At 48.2% G+C, this 19144-nt stretch overlaps 1 protein-coding gene across 8 annotated transcripts in view; it reads left to right on the top strand.

Annotated features, from left to right (window-relative positions):
* DST (dystonin) overlaps positions 1-19144 on the top strand; it is a 522273-nt gene that overhangs the window by 50981 nt on the left and 452148 nt on the right. For all 8 annotated transcript variants that reach the window (XM_043907023.1, XM_043907022.1, XM_043907025.1 and 5 more), the window contains exon 3: positions 1901-2101. In XM_043907023.1, the coding sequence (XP_043762958.1) occupies positions 1901-2101 (201 nt within the window). The remainder of the gene's footprint in view (positions 1-1900; positions 2102-19144) is intronic.

Here is a 19144-nt window from a genome sequence, read left to right on the forward strand (position 1 = left end):
CCCCTGCTTCCCCTGAAATCCATGCTCTCTCTTCTCCATGCCTTCACTGAAGTCTAAGTGTCTGTGTGTCTTCTAAAATTCAGAAGACCCACATGCTCCAACGAGCCCTCCTTGGAGCCTTGGACGCCTCATCCGCTCTCACTTCCCACCAGACTTCTGAGTGGCTGGGCTCTGACCCTGGGAGATCGTCCTGTTGATGCATAAACACGCCATCCAGCCGGCCATCACCTACCCCTCTGTTCTTCCCTCTGTTGCTCCCGTGTCTGGAGCATAGACTCTATCCGCTCTGCACGTGCCGCTCGCCCCGCTGAGCTCAGCTTCATCCATTTATCCTCGTGTGGGATCTGCTGGGCCCACGTGCCCTGCGCTGCCGCCTGTCATCCATCCCAGTCTGCTCGTGAACTCTGCGGCCGGCTTCTGCTCTGCAGCAAAGCATCAGCCGTGCCAGGACAGGCATCATTTTATGGAATTCTGTGGTGTTTTCCAAAACCAGGTGCACAACGTAACTTGTTACCTTGTCCAGCGAGTTGTCCTTATACTTACTTTACTTAAAAGAGAAGGGAAATTAATCTTTTGTTCAGCACCTGCTGTTTGCCAGATGCTGTGCTTAGAATTTTTAATATCCGTTGAAATTGACATGAAAGTCACTCAGTCGCCTCGGACTCTTTGCAACCCTATTGACTATACAGTCCCTGGAATTCTCCAGGCCAGAATACTGGAGTGGGGAGCCTTTTCCTTCTCCAGGGTATCTTCCCGACCCAGGGATTGAACCCAGGTCTCCCACATTGCGGGTGGATTCTTTACCAGCTGAGCCACCAGGGAAGCCCTTTAACATCTGTTACCTTACAAAAAACCCTGTGAGAGAAAGCAGAAACATACAGACTAGAGAACAAATGTATGGATACCAAGGGGGGAAGGAGGGTGGGGGGAAGTGGGAGGTTGAGATGGATACACATAGGCTATTGATACTGTGTGTAAAATAGATAAGTGATGGGAACAGAGTGTACGGCACAGGGAACTCTGCTCAGGGCTCTGTGGGACCTAAATGGGAAGGAAATTCAAAAAGAGGGGATGTATGCATATACATAGGGCTGATTCACTTTGCCGTACAGCAGAAAATAACATTGTAAAGCAACCATGTACTTCAACAAAAATTAATTAGAAAAGATAATAAAATTCTATGCATGTAGTAAAATAAAGGGTAAAAAAAACCCTTTGAGGAGAATGTTATCCATTTGTTAGACTAGAAAAGCTAAGTCATTAATATGTGTAGCTATAATGAGCAGCGTTTGGACCCTGGCCCATCTGACCTCCAAACCCACACTACACCGGCTAGTGAGTTTTAGGTCTTCACTTTAAAGTGTTGCTTGGTGATGCCTTGCATTCCTGGCCTGCCTTCCTGAAGGGAGGCAGAGCGGCCCTTTCTCGGGCCTGGGCCAGGTATTACTGGGTCCTGACCGCCCCCCATCATCATGGAGCCCCCTTCTTCACACTTAGTCTGACTGTGTGTGCAGAAGTAAAGCAGTATGTCTGCCTACTCTTTTTTTTAAAAACTGGCATTTCTGGGTTAAAAACAGTACTCTTTAAAAAAAAAAATGTATTGAAGTGCAGTTGGTTTATGATGTACTAATTTCTGCTGTGCAGCAAAGTGACTCAGTTGTACATACATCTCTTCTTTTTCATATTCTTTTCCATGATGGTTTATCACAGGATATTGAGTATCGTTCCCTGCGCTTTATACGGTAGGACTCCCTTGTTTATTAAAAGCATCTCTCAATGTAGAGATCCAGAACCGGGTCTTGCCCCGCGTCGGGCTCCCTGTGGGTGGGCAGAGGGCTCCAGGGAACAGCGCAGCTGACCGGCACCAACCTGCGTGTGTCCGCTTTTGTCTCCTGCCCAGGGATTCCGATCCAGCCCCCGACACCTCCGCAGACGCGCCGCCGCCGCCGCCGCCGCCCGGCTGGAGGACGCCAAGCCCGCCGCGGAGGTCCCGGTGCAGAGTGAGCAGGACAGCGCGGCGCGGCGGCGGCGGCTCCGCAGGGGCGCGCGCGTCCCGCCGGAGTTCTACCAGAGCGTGCAGGGCGCCGCCGCCCGCAGACCGGTGAGTGGGGGGCCATCGCTCCAAGGGTGCTAGACGCGGCGTCGCCTGGAGCGGCCCTTCTCAGTCCCCAGAAATGGTCAGGCCAACCGGAAGCGTGCAGTTAGTCTCTGATCGTCCTGGCAGGTGGCATTGAGCTCAGCTCAGTGGAGTGTGGTTTCCCAGGAAGTCCTGGTCGCTGGTGGGAGGGGAGACTGAAAACTGGAGAATCCTGACCCTGAGCGCGGGGTCCAGAGCCTGGATGGGGCCGCAGGGTACCCCCGCCGAGGCCTGGCCATGGTGAGAGCTGGGCCAGGGACCCGGGGCCTCCGCAAAGCGGCGTCCGAGTTGGGAGGCCTGGGCGGAGGGCTGACCCTTCCTCTGCAGCTCCTGTTGGGGCGATGCTGGGGCGCTGCCTCCTCTGGGGTGGGCTTTCTGTTGCTCCCACAGGGCCATGCTCTCCTTTTCCAGGGAGTACCCTGGGTCTCTGTCAGCCAGACCGGACAGTTACCTGGGAAGTCACCTAGACAGTTACCTGGGAAGTCACCTGGATAATTACCTGGACAGTTAGCTGGGAAGTCACCTGGACAGTCACCTGGGAAGCGTAGGGCGCACCTGGAAGCCGGTCTCCCCTCCTCACCTCCTGAGCACGCTGTTCCATACGCTCTGACTGTCTGTCTCGGTTGGGGCTCTCGCCCAGGGACGTGTTGCCAGGCCTGTAACAGTGAAGGATTTGGGCCTTAGAAGCTGACATTTTAAAAAACTTGTAGAGGGTATTTCATGACTGCAGTAACCTTGCATTGCTTCAGTGTTGAAACAAGTTTTCCTGTGGGTCACTTCTGTGTCGTGGGGGCCCATGGTCGTCGTGACTCTGGTCAGCTGAAGGGAGCCGGCAAGATCTGACGTGATGATACGTCCCTGTGAATTGTGAAAACAGCCCTGCTGTTCATTCAGTGGGGTGACTGTGTAGCAAATGTGTGTGGAGTTTGCTCCCAGGCTAGCGACAGTAGCAAGAAGCTGAATTTCTTTACAGAAAAGGTCCTGTTTAACCATGTGTAAGATAAGCACGTATTTAGAGAGTCTTCCTTTCATGCTTGAATAAAGCAAAGGCTAAGCAGAATTTGGTATCTACATGGAGCAAAATGAAATAGTAGGAAAATTTATCCATTCAACAAACAAAATTTTTTATACCGGAAATAAGGGATACATGGACATATATTAACTAACATTACTGAGGGCTTATTTGTGGCCCAGGCATTGTTCTACGTGACTCACTTAGCAAGTTTCTGAGGTGGAGGCTGGTATTATCCCCGTTTTCTGGTTGATGAAACAGAGCCCCAGAGAGGGTCATGACTTGCCTGAGTTCACCCAGGGGCTGGGGCAGAGGCCAGGGTCTGGGTCACGGGCTCTGGAGTCCCAGCACCTCTCTGCAAGCTGCCACCTTCCTGCTTCCTGGGCCTCCCAGCCCCGTTGGTGGACCGACATGGTCACAAGTAAGCAGGGCAGGCCCACGTTAGCGAGCCTGAGACTCCTGAGACCTCCTGAGAGAGGAGTCGAGCAGGTGGGAAGCAGAGGGCAGCGTCTCTGATGAGCAGGGCAGACACAGAAGCCCGGACACCCGATGATGCGGCAGGCTCGGGGCAGCTCAGCAGTGCTGGTAGATGAGACCAGGTCTCCCTGGGCGTTAGGGGGTGTCTCAGGCTAAACAGTGGGGCTTATCTTCTGCAACATGGTCCTGTTGAAGGTAGGGCTCTCCTGCTTGGTTTTCCTGCTCAGAATCTAGCTAACTGTGCCTCCCGATTGCCCCACGTGGATGGAGAGCTAAGTCGGCGTCACCGCGCCCTTATTTTCCCCTGGGCCCTGTGCCCGACTGCCGTGGTGGTCAGACGCGGTCCCCACGCCTGGATCACCTCGCCTTGCTCTCCGTTTGCCTGGTGACTTCCAGTCCACCTTGGCCACTGACTCGTCATCAGGCAACCCGCTCAGGAAAGTCTTATCTGATCCTTCCTGTGACAGTGACGTGTGCTCTGTCCTGGTCTTCGGCCCTCTGCCCTGATGTTCGGCAGAGCAGTTACTCAGGTGAGAAAGGCAGGCTCTGTAGTGAGACTGACGCAGGTTTGCCTCCCCCCTGCCGTGGACCCGGCAGGAAGCAGTTTTCATGCTGAGAGTTTTATGTAAGGACTGCCCAGAAGCATGAGTAGGGCTGCGATGGTCCAGCCAGCTTCGTGTGGAACCTGTCTACTGCTTACCCACCACTCCTGGCCTGCTGGGGCGGCAGCAGGCAGCCGTCTTGCTGGGTCCTGTTGGGAAGGCTGCTTTCCAGGAGCCGTGGCTGAGTGCTGCAGCCCGCCAGAGCCCGCTGAGTCAGGAGGAGGGCAGGGGGCAGGTGCCCCGCTTTTCCATGACCCCACCCTGCAGGATGGCAGAGGGCAGGGGGCGTGAGTGATGTGGATCTCAGAGCTCAGCACCCCGACGACAAGGGGGCAGGATGAGCAGTGTGGGGGACAGACAGGGACCCTGGAGGGTAAAGAACACACATGATCATCTTTACCCAGCTGTCCAGCTCCTGAAGACCCAGCCTTCTTATTGTGGAGTCATCATAGCAACAGTGGCCTCCTTGACAGGTGAGGATGAACTGACGTGTGGAGGTGATGGCCTGCTTGGCATCAACACTCAGGATGTAGTGATAGCTTCATTTTCTTTCCTCCCAGACCTTGACTTCCCTGGGGGCCGAGTCTGATCTAGACTGTCTCCTGGTAAACGGTGTCTGGTGCATTTTACGGAATGAATGGATGAATGATGTGTACAGATGACACAACCTACGCCCTCCAGTATCTAGACAACAGAGGGGTTTTTTCCTTTTAGCCCCCAGATGGGGTGGTCAGGGAGCAACTACTTCGAGACAGGACTGAGTTGGGCTTAAGTACACGTACGAATTGGACAGGCCGCCGAGGTCAGGTCTGGGAGGGCGCTGAGACCCGTCTGGCTGGATGTGGGGCTTTATGAGAAACGTACGGGATGACGCTGGAGAGAGAGGGGGGGCCATGATACCACTGCATTTAAACTGCATTTTCTGTGCATCATGGAGGCCCCCGAGGAGGTGAGCCGTCATTAGAGCAGGATTTTAGGAACTGAGCGCAGCCGGGCATGGCCGAGTCGGCAGGCAGTGGTCCCAGGGGTCTGGCGCCTGGTGTTTGGGACCTGAACGTGGGCTTCGCCGGCCGCTCTGCGCCGCCATCTGGTGGTGACTTCCAGTGGGGACGCTGCGGGTGGCCTTTGCCCTCGCTGCAGAAGGCTTCGTTGGGAGGCAGTGGGGTTGGAGGGCAGGAAGGGGCGGTGGGGGCTGTCTGTTGTGAGTGAGCGGGAAGGACGTTGCAGGAGCTTTCTCTGCGCAGGTCAAGCTCACCTCCTCCATCCGTGTGCGGCTCCTTGGGGTCGTTCTGGGGACTGGAGGTTGGCAGAGCTGGTGGCACAGCCATGCTGACGTTTCTTTGCATGCTGTACGGGGATGTGAGCGCCAGCCTCCAGTACCCCTCCGGGCGGGGTTGGGTCCAGCCTGTAGGCCTCTGGGCACCGCCTCTTCTCCAACTGGCACAGTGGGGCTGGCCAGGGGCGGTGGTTCAGGAGTCATGTTACTGCGGTGCCCTGGAGGCAGCTCTCATGGGGGCCTGGAGGTGGAATAAGGGTACATACATCAGCTGTGCCGACTCGGGGTTGTGTGAGGGACTTTACGGGAAGCACCTTTCTGGCATCAGTCTGAGTGAGCAACAGGCCCACGAGTCTGCAGGACTGACGCCGGATGTCACTGTGAGGAGCTGACTCAGAAAGCCTGACAGTGTAGTTTCAGCCAGGAAGCGCCCGAGCCGCGGGCGATGCATTATATGTCACCGTCTTAGCGGCTCCGGCCTGTGTACTTGTTCTGTGTGTAGCTTTTACACTCCAGTGTGGCTCTGAGAATTTGTAATAGAGATCACTAATATAAATGAAGTTAATAATACATGTGATTTTTTTTCCCCTCTCTTTTGGGAAAATGAGATGTTTCTAAGAGTGAGTAAGGCAAACATCTATCCTGATTTTCTCTCTTGGGTCTTTGGAGTTATCCTGTACACGAAGACATGTCGCTGGAACATTAAGGAATTTTTACCACCTTGAAGCAGAAAAGATGACTAGATCCAGATCTCCTTTGGTTCTCTAGTATTTTGACTTTGCAGAGCATTTGGGGGTCTGACTCCTAGAGGCTGAAACCCCATCCCACCATCCCCGGGGTGGGTGCCGGCGTCACCGCACACTCGCTCCCTCCCGCCCCCAGGAGCACACGGCTCTGGGCCCTTTTACCTCCCCAGTCGTTCTCTGGGGCAGGTGCTGACTTTCCAGAGGAGGAAGCTTGTCAAGGTCACATAGCTGGTGGATGACAGAATGAAGACGTAAGCCCAGGAGTTCCTACCAGAGCACATGGAATAGAGAGGTTCAGATGATCCTATTTCTAGGGCTAGAGGTTTATCCTCATGTATCGTATTTTCATCACATTAAGTCTCGGTTTTCCTACATGTGTAGATGTTTTTTAACTTTTGCATCCGTCAGTACCCATTTTTAAATGGCGTTGAGCAGCACAGATAAGCTCTAAACCTCTTTCTGGCCGCGCTTTTCTGTGAGCCCGGCCTCCTGGGGCAGAGGGCCTGGGAGGCAGCAGGAGCGTTCCTGCCCTCACGTGAACCTGTTAACGTAGAACACACAGGGGGATCGGAACTCGAGAGCACCGGCAGATAACCAGGTGCCCTGACTCTGACCCTGTTATGCTTTACAGATCCCAGTTTTGTGCACATTTCAGCCTCATCGCCAGCATTTCCTTGACTCAGAGCCTCTGACTCTTGCAGTGGCGGCGGTGAAGGACTCTGATTAAAAACCACCAGCGCCTCCAGGCACCGGCCAAGCGGTCACCAACTCTCCCTGCTGGCAAAAACCAAGGCTTCTGTCCTTCACTCTGGGGCCCCTGCCCTGAGTCACTGGATAATCAAGCTTGGTATTTTTAAAAAAAGCTTATTGAAGTATCGTTGATTCAGTGGTGTGTTAATTTCTGTTGTACAGTAAGGCGATTCATATGTACTTGATTCGTAGGTACAGGAAGGTGATTCAGATAATGCCATAACGTACACAGGACTGGGGAAACAGACTCTGAGAGGGCACAAACAAAACCTGGTGTGCACCAGGACCCAGGAGAAAGGAGCAGTGACCCACAGGAGACTGGCCCAGATGGCCTGTGAGCGCACAGGAGTCTCCGGCAGAGGCGTGGGCTGGAGGTGGCCTGCTGGGGGTCTGGGGCACTGAGTGCCGCAGTGCAGGAACAGGACCTTCTGAAGGAGGTCACCAGTATTTTAATTCAGTTCAGTTCAGTCGCTCAGTCGTGTCCAATTCTTTGCAACCCCATGAACCGCAGCACGCCAGGCCTCCCTGTCCATCACCAACTCCTGGAGTTGACTCAAACTCATGTCCATTGAGCTGGTGATGCCATCCAACCATCTCATCCTCTGTTGTCCCCTTCTCCTCCCACCTTCAATCTTTCCCAGCATCAGGGTCTTTGCCAATGAGTCAGTTCTTCACATCAGGTGGCCAAAGTATTGGAGTTTCAGCTTCAACATCAGTCCTTCCAATGAATATTCAGGACTGATTTCCTTTCGGATGAACTGTTTGGATATCCTTGCAGTCCAAGGGACTCTCAAGAGTCTTCCCCAACACCACAGTTCAAAAGCATCAGTTCTTCGGGGCTCAGTCAGTTCTGTTAGTTCAGTCGCTCAGTTGTGTCTGACTCTTTGCAACACCATGAACCGCAGCACGCCAGGCCTCCCTGTCCGTCATCAACTCCTGGAGTCCACCCAAACCCATGTCCATCGAGTCAAATATGCTGTCTAGGTTTGTCATAGGTTTTCTTCCAAGGAGCAAGGATCTTTTAATTTCATGGCTGCAATCACCGTCTTCAGTGATTTTGGAACCCCCAAAGATAAAGTCTGTCACTGTTTCCATTGTTTCCCCACCTATTTGCCATGAAGTGATGGGGCCGGATGCCATGATCTTAGTTTTCTGAATGTTGAGTTTTAAGCCAGCTTTTTCACTCTCATCTTTCATGTTCATTAAGAGGCTCTTTACTTCTTCTTTGCTTTCTGCCATAAGGGTGGTGTCATCTGCATATCTGAGGTTATTGATATTTCTCCCGGTAATCTTGATTTCAGTGTGTGCTTCATGCAGCCTGGCTATTCACATGATGTACTTTGCATATAAGTTAAATAAGCAGGGTGACAGTTTATAGCCTTGATGTGTTCCTTTCCTGATTTGGAACTAGTCTGTTGTTGCATGTCCAGTTCTAACTGTTGCTTTTTGACCTGCATACAGGTTTCTCAGGAGGAAGGTCAGGTGGTCTGGTATTCCCATTTCTTGAAGAATTTTCTACACTTTGTTGTGATCCACACAGTCAAAGGCTTTGGCACAGTCAATAAAGCAGAAGTAGGTGTTTTTCTGAAATGCTCTTGCTTTTTCTGTGATCCAGCAGATGTTGGCAATTTAATCTCTGGTTCCTCTGCCTTTTCTAATACCAGCTTGAACATCTGGAAGTTCATGGTTCACGTACTGTTGAAGCCTGGCTTGGAGAATTTTGAGCATTACTTTGCCAGCATCTGAGATGAATGCAGTTGTGCAGTAGTTTGAACATTCTCTGGCATTGCCTTTCTTTGGGACTGGAATGAAAACTGACTTTTTCCAGTCCTGTGGCCACTGCTGAGTTTTCTAAATTTGCTGGCATATTGAATGCAGCATTGTCACAGCATCATCTTTTAGGATTTGAAATAGCTCAACTGGAATTCCATCATCTCCACTAGCTTTGTTCGTAGTGATGCTTCCTAAGGCCCACTTGGCTTCGCATTCCAGGATGTCTGGCTCTAGGTGACTGATCACACCATCGTGGTTATCTGGGTCCTGAAGATTTTTTTTGTATAGTTCTTCCTGCCACCTCTTCTTAATATCTTCTGCTTCTGTTAGGTTCATTCCATTTCTGTCTTTTATTGATCCCATCTTTGCATGAGATGTTCCTTTGGTATCTCTAATTTTCTTGAAGAGCTCTCTAGTCTTTCCCATTCTATTGTTTTCCTCTATTTCTTTGTACTGATCACTGAGTAAGGCTTTCTTACCTCTCCTTGCTATTCTTTAGAACTCTGCATTCAGATGAGTTTATCTTTCCTTTTCACCTTTGCATTTTGCTTCTCTTCTTTTCTCAGCTGTTCATAAGGCCTCCTCAGACAGCCATTTTGCCTTTTTGCATTTCTTTTGCTTGAGGATGGTCCTGATCCCTGCCTTCTGTACAGTGTCACGAACCTCTGTCCATAGTTCTTCAGGCGCTCTGTCTATCAGATCTAATCCCTTGCATCCATTTCTTACTTCCACTGTATAATGGAAAGGGATTTGATTTAGGTCATATCTGCATGGTCTAGTGGTTTTCCCTTCTTTTTTCAATTTAAGTCTGAATTTTGCAATAAGGAGTTCATGATCTGAGCCACAGTCAGCTCCCGGTCTTGTTTTTGCTGACTGTGTAGAGCTTCTCCATCTTTGGCTGCAAAGAATATAATCAATCTGATTTCCGTCTTGACCACCTGGTGACGCCCATGTGTAGAGTCTTCTCTTGTGTTGTTGGAAGAGGGTGTTTGCTATGACCAGTGTGTTCTCTTGGCAAAACTCTGTTAGCCTTTACTGTTTCATTTGTAGTCCAAGGTCTGTTATTCCAGGTATCTCTTGACTTCCTACATTTGCATTCCAGTCCCCTGTTATGAAAAAGACATCTTTTTGGGGTGTTAGTTCTAGAAGATCATGTAGGTCTTCATAGAACTGTTCAGTTTCAGCTTCTTCAGCATTACTGGTTGGGGCTTAGACTTGGATTACTGTGATATTCAATGGTTTGCCTTGGAAATGAACAGAGATCATTCTGTCATTTTTGAGATTGCATACCAGTACTGCATTTTGGACTCTTTTGTTGACTATGATGGCTACTCCATTTCTTCTAAGGGATTTTTGCCCACAGTAGTAGATATAATGGTCATCTGAGTTAAATTCACCCAGTCCAGTCCATTTTAGTTTGCTGATTCCTAAAATGTCGACGTTCACTCTTGCCATCTCCTGTTTGATGACTTCCAATTTGCCTTGATTCATGGACCTAACATTCCAGGTTCCCATGCGATATTGCTCTTTATAGCTTCGGACTTCACTTCTCTCACCAGTCACATCCACAACTGGGCATTGTTTTTGCTTTGGCTCCATCTCTTCATTCTTTCTGGAGTTATTTCTCCACTGATCTCCCGTAGCATATTGGGCACCTACCGACCTGGGGAGTTCATCTTTCAGTGTCCTATCATTTTGCCTGTTCATACTGTTCATACTTGAGAACTGGGGTTCTCAAGGCAAGAATTCTGAAGTGGTGTGCCATTCCCTTCTCCAATGGACCACGTTTTGTCAGACCTCTCCACCATGACCTGTTTGTCTTGGGTGGCCCTAGACAGCATGACTCACAGCTTCATTGAGTTAGACAAGTCTGTGGTCCATGTTTGATTAATTTTCTGTGATTGTGGTTTTCATTCTGTCTGCCCTCTGAGGGATAAGCATAAGAGGCTTACGGAAGCTTCCTGATGAGAGAAGCTGACTGTGGGGGAAACTGGGTCTTATTCTGATGGGTGGGGCCATGCTCAGTAAATCTAATCTAATTTTCTGAGATGGGCGGGGCTGTGTTCCCTCCCTGTTGTTTGACCTGAGAGCAAACTCAAGGGGTTAGATCTGATAGACAGAGTGCCTGAAGAACTATGGACAGAGGTTCATGACATTGTACAGGAGGCAATGATCAAGACCATCCCCAAGAAAAACAAATGAAAAAAGGCAAAATGGTTGTCTGAGGAGGCCTTACAAATAGCTGAGAAAAGAAGAGAAGCTAAAGGCAAAGGATAAAAGGAAAGATATACCCATTTGAATGCAGAGTTCCAGAGAATATCAAGTAGAGATAAGAAAGCCTTCCTCAGTGATCAGTGCAAAGAAACAGAGGAAAACAATAGAATGGGAAAGACTAGAAATCTCTTCAAGAAAATTAGACATACCAAGGGAACATTTCATGCAAGTTCAGTTCAGTTCAGTCGCTCAGTCATGTCCGATTCTTTGCGACCCCATGAACCGCAGCAGGCCAGGTCTCCCTGTCCACCACCAACTCCTGGAGTCCGCCCAAATCCACGTCCATTGAGTTGGTGATGCCGTCCAACCATCTCATCCTCTGTCGTCCCCTTCTCCTCCTGCCCTCAATCTTTCCCAGCATCAGGGTCTTTTCCAATGAGTCAGCTCTAAGCATCAGGTGGCCACAGTATTGGAGTTTCGGCTTCAGCATCAGTCCTTCCAGTGAACATCCAGGACTGACCTCCTTTAGGATGGACTGGTTGGATCTCCTTGCAGTCCAAGGGACTCTCAAGAGTCTTCTCCAACACCACAGTTCAAATGCATCAATTCTTTGGCGCTCAGCTTTCCTTATAGTCCAACTCTCACATCTATACATGACCACTGGAAAAACCATAGCCTTGACTAGATGGACCTTTATTGACAAAGTAATGTCTCTGCTTTTTAATATGCTGTCTAGGTTGGTCACAACTTTCCTTCCAAGGAGCAAGCGTCTTTTAATTTCATGGCTGCAATCACCATCTGCCGTGATTTTGGAGCCTGGAAAAATAAAGTCAGCCACTGTTTCCACTGTTTCCCCATTTATTTGCCATGAAGTGATGGGACCGGATGCCATGATCTTAATTTTCTGAATGTTGAGCTTTAAGTCAACTTTTTCACTCTCCTCTTTTCACCTTCATCAAGAGGGTCTTTAGCTCCTCTTCACTTTCTGCCATAATGGTGTTGTCAGCTGCATATCTGAGGTTATTGATATTTCTCCCACCAATCTTGATTCCAGCTTGTGCTTCCTCCAGCCCAGCATTTCTCATGATGTACTCTGCATATAAGTTAAATAAGCAGGGCGACAATATACAGCCTTGATGTACTCCTTTTCCTGTTTGGAACCAGTCTGTTGTTCCATTTCCAGTTCTAACTGTTGCTTCCTGACCTGCATACAGGTTTCTCAAGAGCAGGTCAGGTGGTCTGGTATTCCCGTCTCTTTCAGAATTTTCCATAGTTTATTGTGATCCACACAGTCAAAGGCTTTGGCATAGTCAATTATGCAGAAATAGATGTTTCTCTGGAACTCTTTTGCTTTTTTGATGATCCAGCAGATGTTAGCAATTTGACCTCTGGTTCCTCAGCCTTTTCTAAAACCAGCTTGAACATCTGGAAGTTCACAGTTCACGTATTGCTGAAACCTGGCTTGGAGAATTTTGAGCATTACTTTACTAGCGTGTGAGATGAGTACAATTGTGTGGTAGTTTGAGCATTCTGTGGCATTGCCTTTCTTTGGGATTGGAATGAAAACTGACCTTTTCCAGTCCTGTGGCCACTGCTGAGTTATCCAAATTTGCTGACATATTGAATGCAGCACTTTCACAGCATCATCTGTCAGGATTTGAAATAGCTCAGCTGGAATTCCATCACCTCCACTAGGGTAGTTTGTAGTGGTGCTTCCTAAAGCCCACTTGACTTCACATTCCAGGATGTCTGGCTCTAGGTGAGTGCGAGTGATCACACTATCATGATTATCTGGGTCGTGAAGATGTTTTTTGTACAGTTCTGCTGTGTATTCTTGCCACCTCTTCTGAATATCTCCTGCTTCTGTTAGGTCCATACCATTTCTGTCCTTTATTGAGCCCATCTTTGCATGATATGTTCCCTTGGCATCTCTAATTGTCTTGAAGAGATCTGTAGACTTTCCCATTCTATTATTTTCCTCTACTTCTTTGCGTTGATCACTGAGGAAGGCTTTCTTATCTCTCCTTGCTATTCTTTGGAACTCTGCATTCAAATGGGAGTATCTTTCCTTTTCTCCTTTGCTTTTTGCTTCTCTTCTTTTCACAGCTATTTGTAAGGCCTCCTCAGACATCCATTTTGCTTTTTTGCATTTCTGTTTCTTGAGGATGATCTTGATTCCTGTCTCCTGTACAGTGTCACGAACCTCCATCCATAGTTCATCAGGCTCTCTGTCTATCAGATCTAGTCTCTTAAATCTATTTCTCACTTCCACTGTATAGTCATAAGATAGGCACAATAAAGGACAGAAATGGTATGGACCTAATAGAAGCAGAAAAAATTGAGAAGAGGCCACAAGAATACCCAAAAGAACTATACAAAAAAGATCTTCAGGACCCAGGTAACCAGGATGGTGTGATCACTCACCTAGAGCCAAACATCCTGGAATGCGAAGTCAACTGGGCCTTAGGAAGCATCGCTGGGAACAAAGCTCGTGGAGGTGATGGAATTCCAGTTGATCTATTTCCAATCCTAAAAGATGATGCTGTGAAAGTGCTGCTTTCAACATGCCAGCAAATTTGGATAACTCAGCAGTGGCCACAGGGCTGGAAAAGGTCAGTTTTCATTCTAATCCCAATTAAAGGCAATGCCAGCGAATGTTCAAACTGCCACACAATTGCACTCATATTAGATGCTAGCGAAGTAATGCTCAAAATTCTCCAAGCCAGGCTTCAGCAATACATGAACCGTGAACTTCCAGATGTTCAAGCTGGATTTAGAAAAGGCAGAGGAACCAGAGATCAAATGGCCAACATCCGTGAATCATTTGTTCATATGTACATATATGTACATTTACATGTTTGTATTCTTTTCATATTCTTTTCCATTATGGTTTACCCTAGCATGTTGAACATGGTTCCCGGTGTTATAGGACCTTGTTGTTCGTCCGTCCTGCATGTAATAGTTTGCGTCTGTTAGTCCCAGACTCCCCGTCCACCTCTCCACCACCCCACCCTGTTTGGCAGCAACAATCTGTTCTTGATGTCTGCGAGTCTGAGTCTTGCTTCTGTTTTGTAGATAAGTTCATTTGTGTCATATTGTGTCATATTTTAGATTCCACATATAGGTCATATCATGATATTTGTCTTTCTCTTTCTGAGTTTCTTTACTTGGTATGATCATCTCTGGGTCCATTCATGTTACTGCAGATGGCATTGGTCATTCTTTTTTATGACTGAGTAGTATCCCATTGTTTATATGTACCACTTATTTATCCATTCATCTGTTGATGGACACTTGGGTTGTTTCCATGTTTTTAGCTTGGTACGTTTCACTCAGGTTGGAGGACAGGGTGGCTTAGCACAGATGACTCTGATCTTGATTTCTGAAAGGTGAATACTGGGGAAAAAGCTGTTTTGGGTAGAGGAGTAGAAATCAAATTTCCAGTTTGGATATGTTAAGTCTGAAACATCTACTAGGTTTCCTATGGTCTGGACTTCATGGAGTCATTAGTTTCAATACATGGATGCTGTCAAAGCCATGAGACTGGGTAGGATGGCCCAGGAAGTGAATACTGATGGAGAAGGGAGCTGAGGTCTGAGCTGAGTTGGGGAGGTTCTCCGTAGCTGAGAGATTGGGAAGAGGGTGGAGGTTCCTTTAACTTCCAATGCCTTCCTCAGAATTAGAGAGTCAGAGAGCAGGGGGGTGGTCAGCAGAGATGGGGAGTAGGGTCAGGGAAAATGGAGTTTAAAACAGCACACATATCTGAACACGTCTTTTGTTTTCAGTGATATTGGAAAAGAAACCGTTGAATATACAAAAAAAAAAAAAGAAGGAAAAGAAAAAAAATTACAGAGTCCTTAGGCAGAGGTGGGTACAGGGCTCTTGACTTTGATTGAAGGATGTGTGTATTTGGCCCAGAAAAGGCGTCTCAGGTAGGACCTGGAAAGGATTTCCCAGGCAGGCAGATTTCCCCTCCCAGCCCTGCCCTTTGTCCTACCAGAACACTTCCTTGACCTCACTCTTCCTTCTCTTGTTGGAGTTTGTTTTCAAGTCTTGGAGAAATTTTCTGTTTTTTTCTTTGCAGCTTGGGTGATTGTAAGGGTGCAAGATACTTTGGAACACTGCATTGTTTTTATTTTCTTTAAGTTAATATTAACAGGATATCAGGTCATCTTTGTAATTGAGAGCTCACTGCTGTGTAGCAAAGACTAACCAGACCTCCGAGATCTCACTGAGAATGTAGGATGTTTCTCTCTCCCTTTCCTGCTTGGTGACTAAGGCGGTCTTCCCTTTTCCTCTCCTTTCCCCACGTGGAGCCCCCTGTAGCTTTATTTGCATAACCTCAGGACACTGCCCTTTGTGGGGAAGGCTTACTTATAGCTCACACCTTCCTTTGGCTTAATTAATTGGCAGACACAGAGCTCCTAAAGGAAATGTTTGTTTCCTTTTTCTCTTTGGAGTTCTAGAGAATGCATTGAATGAATAAAGTCAAATTTCTTCTGCTGACTGCTTCGGAAGGATTTTGTGGATTAATATCCATTCAGCTTACTGAGTCTTTGCTCATTGTTACCCCTTACAGGACCCTACCAAAGATTTCATTTATTATAAATTTACTGTCAGTAGGTATAAGAATAATTAGTGCCTGGGAGCTTGCAGGGTAGGTGGTCTATATAAATGAATGGTGCTGATATAGATAAAGTTTAATTTCTCAAGCAACTCACGAAACCAAGATGAGCTTGGTGACGGGATTCACATGCTCTGCTTGGGGAGAAATAAGCACATTCTTCTAACTGGTGATTCTTTCTGACATCAGTATTTTGATGGCAGCAAGGCCTGTGGCCATTCTGTTCATCTTGTACTCAGCATCATCCCTTGTCTTAAAACGTTTAAATTCTTTAAATTCCAGGCAAAGAAAGTTTATAGAAATTTTTAAAATTAGAAAGTTTTTTATTGTTATTTAAAAAATATTTATGTATTGTTCTGGCTGTGTTGGGTCTTAGTTGCAGCAGGCGGGATCTTTCTCTGTGGCACATGAACCTCTAGTTGTGGTACTTGGGCTCAGTAGCTGTGGTACTTGGGCTTAGTAGTTGTGGTACTTGGGCTCAGTAGTTGTGTTGGACAGGCTTAGTTGCTCCGGGGCACGTGGGATCTTTGTTCTCTGATCAGGGATTAACCTCTGTCTCCTACGTTGCAAGGCAGATTTTTAACCACTGGTCCACCTGGGAAGTCCCTATTTTTTATTTTCTAAATTATTTTCTTTAGTCTTCCTTTTCCAGAAAAACTTTAGATAGCCTCTTGTGCCTTTAAAGTTTTCATGGACAGTGGTGGATCAAAGAGCTGAAAAGACCTTGCCTTCAGAGATGGTCTAGTTGATTACTCTGCGTTTAACCAGAAAAATCTTTCCTTCTAACCAGAATGATTGTTAAATTGTTCCAGCAAGATGGGTATAGATTTCTTTATTTTAAAGGACACACTTAGAGCTTCCTTTGGAGTTCTGTTTGATGTGTGACATTGGCCTTTGCCCGGGCTGCCCTCTTGATCTTGGCCTGAATGCTGTGGGTTACAGCGATGCCGTCCGTGAAGATGCTGAAGCAGCGCTCCTGCAGCTCTGGGTCCCCTCTGTTCTTGAGAAATCAAACTGGGAAAGACCTGGAGCTCGTCCAGGGCCTCAGTTGGGAGGCCTCCCGTGGTCTGATGGCTTGGGTTTGTAGCCAGTTCATCCCACTTGAGAATCAAAGTGCGGTTTCTTTTCTGGGTCACGAATCCATCTCTCTGGACCTTTTTTCTCCAGCCCAGTCCTCAGGTTTCCCAAATATCACTGTTGTGCTCCTCTCCGCCCCCTCCTGGTGAGCGGCACGGATCCATCTGATCTCTCTCTGTAGTGGCTCTTCGTTTTTGTTTTTTTTATCTTTTCCTTTCTCCAGTTGTGTGGTGGGGATCGCGGTTAAAAAGAAAATCCGAGTATGGAAATTGAGCAGCGGGCCATAGCCGAACCAAATTTAGTTTGTGCCTTGGGAGAGGAGAGGTCAGTTCTGGAAACGATAGTGATACTTCAGAACTACTACTTTGCAGTAACTCTTGTGAATGAAGAATGCTGCGTGCCATGGTACTGAGCAGAGGGTGTTTCAATCATCCAGCCACACGCATTACGATGGTGAGCCCTGAGGGAACTCGGGGGGAGACAGGGTGCTCGCCATCAACCATCAGCTGCTGCAGCCCCCTGCCCCCCGCAGCAGGGCCTCTGAGGAGACCCGGGGTGAGGATGGCAAGATTCTGGCCCCAGACAGCTGAAGTGCAGACCAAAGGGATGGTTTCAGTGAGCCCAGATTCTTGCACCTACCTTCCCATACATAGCAAAGCGCTAAATTTGTTAACTTGAGATGTCTGGCTTTCTTTAATTGGCAGTCACCTTTTGCTGTTCCGTGCAGCTGATCTTTGTTGCAGAAACTCCTGGATATCCTGGCCCCTCCCTTGCTTCTTCAGAGCAATCCCTCCGCTGTTGTGTCCCGGCCCTAAGTCCTCAGTTTTGTCCACTGCATTATAACGCAGCCCTCAATGTTCAGGCTGTGCATTTTTTTTTCACACTCCATGTTTTAAAAAGTGTGTTCGTATTAATGAATATCTCATTGAATCTGCACAAGCAGTTTTTACCTTGGGTGAACCCCCAGTCTGAGAGCTCTGAGTCTCAGAGAGTTAGGACTGACCCAGGTCATCAGCTTAGATGGAAGTGTTTCTGACATCCCTTGTCCTTGCCGTCTGTTAGGGAGAGCTTCAGCTCTGAGAGCTCTTGGGGTCAGCTGAGGAATTTCACCTAGGCTTCAGGAACATAGATTCCAGTAGACTGGAGGAATTATGCATTTCTCACCCTGGAAGAGTAACTGTGTGTCTGAGAGCGTGCCACCATGCTGTGTGGCCACCTCAGGGTACCAGTGTGTGAGCGTTTGCTCTTGTCCAATATTCCCAAGTCCATGCAGCAGCCTCCACACTTCCTGCTCAGCTTTCATGTGACTCATCAGCCCTGGTGCTGGGGAGTATCCTCGACCTGTCATCACTGACCCCCACTTCGTGCAGCTCGGCATCCCCCTGATGGGTGAAGACCAGGTACCTCAGTTAACCTCATGTTAAAATGGACTTTAAGCACTCTTGTGTACAGTTCCTGGGAACGTGAAACAGTGTAGCTGCTCTAGGAAACAGTATGGTAGTTCCTCGAAAAATTAGAAATGGAAATTGTAAGGTCCAGCGATCCCACTTCTAGATGTCTTTGTTGTTTAGTTGCTAAGCCGTGTCTGACTCTTTTGCGACCCCATGGACTGTAGCCCACCAGGCTCCTCTGTCCATGGAATTTTCCAGGCAAGAATACTGGCGTGGGTTGCCATTTCCTTGTCCAGGGGATCTTCCCCACCCAGGGATTCAACCCGGGTCTCTTGCGTTGGCGGGTGGTTTCTTTACCGTTGAGCTGCCCAGAAGAGCTGGGTGTGTATGTCTGGTATGTATGCCCAGAAGAGCTGAAAGCAAGGTCTCCAAGGGATGTTTGCATGCCGGTGTTGACAGTAGTGTTGCTTATGCTATCCAAAAGGTAGAACCCCAGCTGTCCTTTTATGGCTTAATATATAAACAAAATAAGATGTATACATACCATGAAATATTGTTCAGCCTTAATGAGGAAGGGAAGTCTGACCTGCTGCAACGTGGATGGACCTTGAGGACATTATGCTAAGTGAAATGACAGTCACCAAAGGACAAATACTATGCGATTGCACTTCTGTGAGGTTCCAGAGTAGCAGAATCATAGAGACAGAAAGTAGAATGGTGGTAGCTGGGGGTGAGGGGAGGAGGGTATGGGGAGTGTTTGAGGAGTGTGGCATTTTAATTTTTAAAACTAAAAGAGTTTGGAGATTGGGTGCTCAGCAAGGTGACTGGGCTTGGTAATACTGAACTTTGAAAGGTTGAGATCATAGAGTTGGGACTTCCCTGGTGGTCCAGTGGTAAGAATCTGCTTTGCAGTGTGGGGGACGCAGATTTGACCCCTGGTTGGGAAACTAAGATCCCATAATCCGCCAGCAACTAAGCCCGCACACTACCACTGCTGAGCCTAGAACCCCACTAGAGTCTGTGAGCCGCAAGGGAAGATCCCACATGCTGCAGCTAAGGCCTGAC

Source organism: Cervus elaphus, chromosome 7 (genome assembly GCF_910594005.1).
Source record: "Cervus elaphus chromosome 7, mCerEla1.1, whole genome shotgun sequence".
NCBI lineage: Eukaryota > Metazoa > Chordata > Mammalia > Artiodactyla > Cervidae > Cervus > Cervus elaphus.